General features: G+C 43.6%; 1 protein-coding gene across 2 annotated transcripts in view; it reads right to left on the bottom strand.

Moving 5' to 3' along the window:
• LOC106532343 (latrophilin-1) overlaps nt 1–7,390 on the bottom strand; it is a gene marked incomplete in the record, with an annotated part of 51,783 nt that overhangs the window by 10,020 nt on the left and 34,373 nt on the right. For both annotated transcript variants that reach the window (XM_014028381.1, XM_014028382.1), the window contains 4 exon segments: nt 2,447–2,535; nt 3,333–3,399; nt 3,515–3,735; nt 3,860–4,072. In XM_014028381.1, coding sequence (XP_013883835.1) covers nt 2,447–2,535; nt 3,333–3,399; nt 3,515–3,735; nt 3,860–4,072 — 590 coding nt within the window.

Raw genomic sequence — 7,390 nt, 5'->3', positions numbered from 1 at the left:
TTTTTCATCAGAGGGTTACTTCCAAAACTGAAGTCCAACCATTTTATAAGAACCATGTCATCCTTGTGAAACTTAAAAAGAGGGTAAAATACATTTCCTCAAATGCATTTTTTAATCCAAAAAGGACTCRATWGAGAAGTATTACGAGCTCAGCAGACATGCAGTTTCACCAGTTGTTTGCTGGTTGTTGCTGCTGATAGCCTGCAGGAGACGAGCTGGGTGGGTGTGTGTGTGTGATGAGGAAGCTCAGCTTGGAAACACAGCCCAAGATGGTTCTAGTCCCATCCGGTCGTTTTTGCTCCCCTGCCTGGCTGCTTCAGGACACTACAGGATTTCTCAAACATGCATGAATGAGTCAAAGTAAGACTCTGGGCATGTTTTTGATGAGAGGATAACATYATAACATGATATAAAACTCAAAAAAGCTGATTTTACATGATATTAGTATTTGGGCTTGATTCTCTCCCACCTCCATCACCCATGTGGGACCTGGCCTGTCAGCCGAGGTGGAGGAGACTCTGAACTCTGGTGAGCCAAGCTAAATAACATCATGTGACTCTGGACTCTGGTGGGGCTATGGTCAATCCTACTATGGAGACCCACCCTCAACGTCACCGACTCCCCTGAACCCCTCCCCATTTCATGTGTTATCTGACCTAAGCTCCCTCCCTGCCCAGGCTGTCCTGCTCTATTGCGAGTCTATTTTTGTGCAAATGAACCTATGTTTCTGATGTAAACTTAGGGCCAGAGCAACTTTTTTTCAACTCAACTTTCTTATTGTGTATTTCCAGCTGCTAAAAAGGTAGCACGACCCGGTTGCGCATGACCTGTTCACCTGTTCCCCCATGTTCTGTTGTGTGTTTTTCTTGAAAGGGTCTTCTTAACTGCAGTCTCATTCTACATCCCTGATGTTATGTTTGAATGTCAATAAAGAGGATCTCTATCTCTGCATTTCATCCATCTCACATGTGGAGCAGGCCTACCATTTGGTTCTTCCGCCTATCCGGAGTCGGGTCGCGGGGGCAGCAGCTTCAGAAGGGAGGTCCAGACCACCCTTTCCCCCAGCCACTTCTTCCAGCTCCTCTGGGGGAACTCCAAGGCGTTCCCAGGCCAGCCGAGAGACATAGTCCCTCCAGCGTGTCCTGGGTCTTCCTCAGGGCTTCCTCCCAGTGGGACGTGCCCGGAATACCTCACCAGGGAGGCGTCCAGGAGGCATCCTTACCAGATGCCCGAGCCACCTCAACTGGCTCCTCTCGACGTGGAGGAGCAGCGGCTCTACTCTGAATCCCTCCCGGATGACCGAGCTTCTCACCCTATCTCTAAGGGAGAGCCCAGCCACCCTGCGGAGGAAACCCATTTCGGCCGCTTGTATCCGGGACCTCGTTCTTTCGGTCATGRCCCAAAGCTCATGACCATAGATGAGGGTAGGGACGTAGATCGACCGGTAAATCGAGAGCTTCGCTTTCTGACTCAGCTCTCTCTTCACCACGACGGACCGGTACAGCGCCCGCTTTACAGCAGACGCTGCGCCAATCCGCCTGTCGATCTCCCGCTTCGTTCTTCCCTCATTCGTGAACAAGATCCCCAGATACTTAAACTCCTCCACTTGAGGCAGGACGACCCCCTGACCCGGAGGAGGCACTCTATCCTTTTCCAGCTCAAGACCATGGCCTCGGATTTGGAGGCACTGAGCCTCATCCCGGCCGCTTCGCACTCGGCCGCGAACCGCTCCAGCGAGAGCTGCAGATCTCGTTCCGATGAAGCCAACAGGACCACATCATCCGCAAAAAGCAGAGATGCGATCCTAAGACCACCAAAACGGATCCCCTCAACACCTCGGCTGCGCCTAGAAATTCTGTCCATGAAAGTAATGAACAGAATCGGTGACAAAGGGCWGCCTTGGCGGAGTCCAACTCTCACYGGAAACGAGCCCGACTTACTGCCGGCAATGCGGACCAGACTCTGACACCGGTCGTACAAGGACCTGACAGCCCGTATCAAAGGGCCCGGTACCCCATACTCCCGGAGAACCCCCCATTATTTGTTTATTTATTTATTTATTTATTTATTTATTTATTTATTTATTTATTTATTTATTACCTCTTTTGAGAGTAAATGTAATGTTCAACTGCATTTATCTCACGTTGCTGCTAAACTGGGAACAAATGAAAAGCTCAATAAAAATACATAAAAATACTATGAAAGATTTGTTCTGAACATTAGTAAAACACTCTCAAGGTAACATTTTGTGTTGTTTGTTTTTTTGTGTGTTTTTTTTCATGTAAACACTAAAACAAGTTATGCTTCAGTCAAGCCTATTGAGGAGTTTAAATTAAAATTTTAAAGGTTTACAAAATGTTGTAGCTGTAAAACTTTACATGGAGTTTGTATGACTCCAGTCCCACATAATCCCCTACAATAATCCAGAGAGACACACATCACTGACCTCAGGTTGTCATGACGGCTGGAGTCTGGCTTCAGAGCAGCAGAGCTGTGCATCTTGTGTAAAGTCATCACCAACACAACCAGGTTCAGCTGAGGTCCACACAGAGGGCAGGAATCAAACAAAGACAAATAAATATTCATTACTAAGGGTATTAATACATGATGTAAAAGACTTAGCATTCATTGAAAGAATGCTTATCGCCTACTGCCTTTCATGTCAGTTTTAAAWTAGTCTAATACTGAGAAACCACAGCAATATGGTCAAACCTTGTGAAGACGTGCTCTATCTCATGCAATGTTGTGAGATTTTTCAAGATGTGCTCAGATAATGTGTGAGCATGACACTCAGCTACTATTAGAGCAAATTTAGCACAGCGTCTTTGTAAAACTGAGTTATACGTATAATGTTTTGTGTTGGTTAAGGTTAAGGTGTGGCCTTCTTGAGTTAGGAATAAGAACAAGTTTTCGAATATGATCAAATTCTAGATACACAGCCATTGATTACTTCCTGAGAGCTGCTCTAAAATCTGTCAAATCATTTAGTACTTACAGGTGACTAATGATTAATGGCAAATTTAAATAATCAGATTTCATAGGATCAGTCAGTGCTTGAAGTAAGTGTTGGGAATTACTCTAAGCTACCACCACACCACATTACAGATAAAATTAGAAAAATTTGTCAAGTAATAAACGGGTTTGTAAGGTTGTTTAGCTTTGCCAGCCATCTTGATTTTGGTTGTGTTTCTAATCTAATCTGGTTCCTGAGTTACTTAATACTACAGGCAAATCCATACACACATAAATACACAAGCAAAAACATCATCACTCTTTTGCAAAAAAAAAAAGTATAGAAAGGTTTGGATAAATATAAAAGGATGAATACCTACAGTAATAATAACAGCTACAGGTCCGAGGAAACTCCAAATAAAGTAATTGTCTGTACGCAGCCAACACCTAAACACATTGAGAGACATGCAAACAAATCACAAGAAAATAACCTCTACCTTCAACTCTTAAAGTTTATATGTTGGGAAAAGCCTCCTCCAAAGATGCAGAGTCTTGAACTTACGCCGTTTTTGAGCCGTATCCTCTGAAGTCAATAGCTGCTGACACAGCCACCACCAGCCCAGGCACAGAGTATCCACTGAGGTAAAAATACTTCCTCCTGGAGTTACGGCCCTCAAATACCTCCCGCTGAAGCAGGTACAGTTCAAAGGCCTCCAGACACAACCAGCAAAACACTGAGAGCAATGAGAAGTGCAGCAGACCAGCAGTGATGGAGCACACAACCTGAACATCAAAAATAAGCAAAAACATTGCTTTTAGATCAGTTTGTGTCAAAATCCACATGCATATTTGTACTATTAAATGCTTGGATTTTGTAAATACTATTATATATAACTGGAATACGAACAGTGTATTTAGTCTTGTTGGCACCAATAAGGAAGAGAAGCTCAGAGATGAGCAGATTGGCCCACAGGTTGCAGTGGATGGTGCTGTGATCTGAGTGCCAGGGCGCCCCCTGGCAGCAGAGGGTGAGAAGGCAGGTTGCCAGACACACGAGTGCCACAGATATGCCGACCCAGGAAACCACAAAGACCAGAAGTTCCTCGACACCGGCCCTGAACTGTGAGGAAAAACACAGAGAAGTGTTTGTTTATGTGATAGTGAAGGGTAAACAAATGAGAGCGGGGTGTGGGGTGGTTAGAATAGATGTTGGAGTATATGTGGATCTTACTGTGTGCTTAGGTGTGTATGTGTGAGGTGTGTGTGTACTTGTTTCTGCTACAGAGTGAGGACTGTCATGTTTTTAATCCACAAAGTGAGGACATTTTTTTCAGCTTCTGCGCTTTACTAGTTAGGTTTAGAGGTATGGTGTGAATTAAGTTTTGGTTAAGCTTACAGGTAGGAATATTCTAGTAATGGATAGGATTAGGGAAAATGTTTGGGATAGGAGTGAATGCTATTATAAAAATGAATGGAAGTCAATATAAAGTCTTCAGATTGATGGAAGTACAAGAATGTGTGTGCGTGTTACATAACATCTACCACATTTATATGAATGAGCTGCAGCCCTGATGAATCATCCTAAAAGAAACACTTAATTGAAATGAAAAACAAAGTTCATCCATTATCTTCTGCTTTATCTGAAGTCAGGTCATGGGGGCAGCAGCTTGAACAGGGAAGCTCAGACTTCTCTCTCCCCAGCCACCTCTTCTGGGAGGACTGCAAGGTGTTCCCAGGCCAGCCAACAGACACAGTCTCTCCAGCGTGTCCTGGGGCTTCCCCGGAGTCTCCTCACAGTTGGACATGCCTGAAGCACCTCCCTATGGAGGCATCCAGGGGGCATCCTTACCAGATGCCCAAACTGCCTCAACTGACTCCTCTTGATGTGGAGGAGCAGCAGCTCTGAGTCTCTCCCAGATGACTGAATTTCTCACCCTATCTCTAAGGGAGAGTCCAGCTACCCTGCAGAGAAAACTCATTTCGACCGCTTGTATCCGTGATCTTGTTCTTTCAGTCACTACTCAAAGTTTGTGACCATAATTGATAGTAGAAATGTACACTGACAGGTAAACAGAGAGTTTCGCTACACAGCTCAGCTCCCTCTTCACCACAACAGACTGGTACAGAGTCTGTAAAACTGCAGAAGCTGCACCAATCTGTCTATCAAGCTCACTCTTCATTCTTCCCTCACTCATGAACAAGAACCCAAGATACTTGAACTCCTCCACTGGAGGCACAACTTCACCCTAAATACAGAGAGAGCAATCCACCCTTTCCCGACTGAGGACCATGGACTCAGATTTGGAGGTGCTGATGCTCATCCCAGCTGCTTCACACTCAGCTGTGAACTGCTCCAGTGAGAGCTGAAGATCCTGGCATGATGACGCCAACAGAACCACATCATCTGCAAACAGCAGAGATGAAATCCTGAGGCCACTGAACAGGACTCCCTCCACCCACTGGCTGCACTGAGAAATTCTGTCCATGTAAGTTATGAACAGAATCGGTGACAATAGGCAGCCCTGGCGGAGTCCAACTCCCACTCTGAAGGGGTCCGACTTACTACCGGCAAAGTGAACCAAACTCTTGCACCGTTATAGAGACTGAATGGCCTGCAACAATGGACCTCCAATCCCATACTGGCATAGCACCCCCCATAGTGTAACTCAAGGAACATGGTCGAATGCCTTCTCCAAAAGCAAAGTATTTTGCTTTATTTCTGATTCAGCTGCAACCCACCATCATCAACTATGCGAGTGTCTGACGAACAGGGAACATTGGTATGGAGAGAAATAAGTCTCACAATCCAAGCATGCGTGAACAGCATGATTCAAGGAAGCTCATCCAGATTTGAGCATGTGCTTAACAAGATTGTGTTAAAGCTCAGACTTCCCAGCTTTTCAGCAGCCTTGAATGCAACGTAACATGCATGTAAGTCTCAAAAGTCACATTCACAGATGAGCAAATCTGTGCACTTGTGCGAGTGCAAATCTTGTTGCTTGTTTAAAAGTTGATGTTTGCTCAAATCTTGTTGCTCGAACCCTCAAATCATGATGTGCGTGCACACTCGCATTGTGAAACTAGTCTCTCTCCATACAATGAAAAGTAAAAATTGTAAAAGCTGAACATAACAGTAACATTCCACTGGTCTTTCAATTTCTGCTCTGATCACACATTTATTCACATTTCAAACACTGGAACAAAAAGGCAATTTGTTCATTGAAAAATATAATATTCTCATGTTTTGTATCAAACCTTTGACTTGCAAACCCACATGAAACCCCGTTGTATCACCTAACTTCAGTAATGTTTTTTTTCTTTTTCAGTTTTCAAGTGGTCTGTCTTCAGTCTTGTCAGAGTATTAATTACAGACAGTACAAACCAGATCATTGCAGACACTGCAACAGATGTTTGACTCTACTGGTCTTTATTTTGTTTTCTTTGGTTGTTTGATGCTGTGCTTTGGGTTGGAAACAAAAAGTGATTGTTTTCTGCAGTGGTGGGCACCAGCCCGCTGAAGTGCAAATCCGCTAATTGCGGACCTAAATATTTGTGCACTACTGCTAATAACTAATTATCTACCAGTCATCATTATCTTGAACAGCCGAAGGTATGGCTGTCAATGAATCACGACACACGTAATCTGTCCAACAGCACCCCTCCCAGATAAACACACTTATTGTGAAGGTATACATCCTTGCTGACTGTTGCTTTCGGTCACGGTTCTCATTTCCCACAATGCTTTGTGTCTGTTTACATAGCAGGGAGGCAATAGCAAAAACAGTTAACGTTTGTAATTCATACTAAAATTTTGTATGTATTGATTTATTTTACTTTACAATCAGAGCTCCTTTTTAAAAAAAATAATAAAGTTTAAACGCTGGAGCTCAATACTTGACGTAATTGGTCAAAGCAATGGGTTAGAGACTCAGAATGATTTTAAGACGTCATGCTGATGAAGACAGATATCTAGTGGTCAACTGGAGCAACTACATGGAAAACTTTAAAATCCAAGCTCTTATTTTGAAGGGAAGATAGTTTCCTGTACTCGTGCTTTTGTTTCCCGTCACAAATCAAATCCGTCATGCACCAAGAATGCATCGCTTCAGTTTTCCAATAAACAGTTTTAAAATTACTTTACTGATGCTTCTTTAATGAAAAATCTACAACAAGCAAAAGAAAAAGACAAAGAAGCAGCTGAACTAGCAATCCTCAACAACTTTTTAATTTTTACACCAGGAGCTAAAGGTCTGTTTCAGGAAATCACATCCCCAGCAATCGGCAGTTGTAGAATTACGCTGTAAAAGAGTTTACACACCACTAGTTGGCAGTATTGTGCATATATTGTACATGAATTGTTGCCAGCTAAGTGTCAAATTGAACTTGTGCATTAAAATTAGCTTCCGCTAGTTTTTCTATGGCATAAGCGGTTTTGAAG

The sequence above is a fragment of the Austrofundulus limnaeus genome, unplaced genomic scaffold, assembly GCF_001266775.1.
Source record: "Austrofundulus limnaeus strain Quisiro unplaced genomic scaffold, Austrofundulus_limnaeus-1.0 Scaffold754, whole genome shotgun sequence".
Classification (NCBI taxonomy): Eukaryota; Metazoa; Chordata; class Actinopteri; order Cyprinodontiformes; family Rivulidae; genus Austrofundulus; species Austrofundulus limnaeus.
Note: the sequence above shows the minus strand (reverse complement) of the source record. Positions and strands in the feature narration are given on the sequence as shown.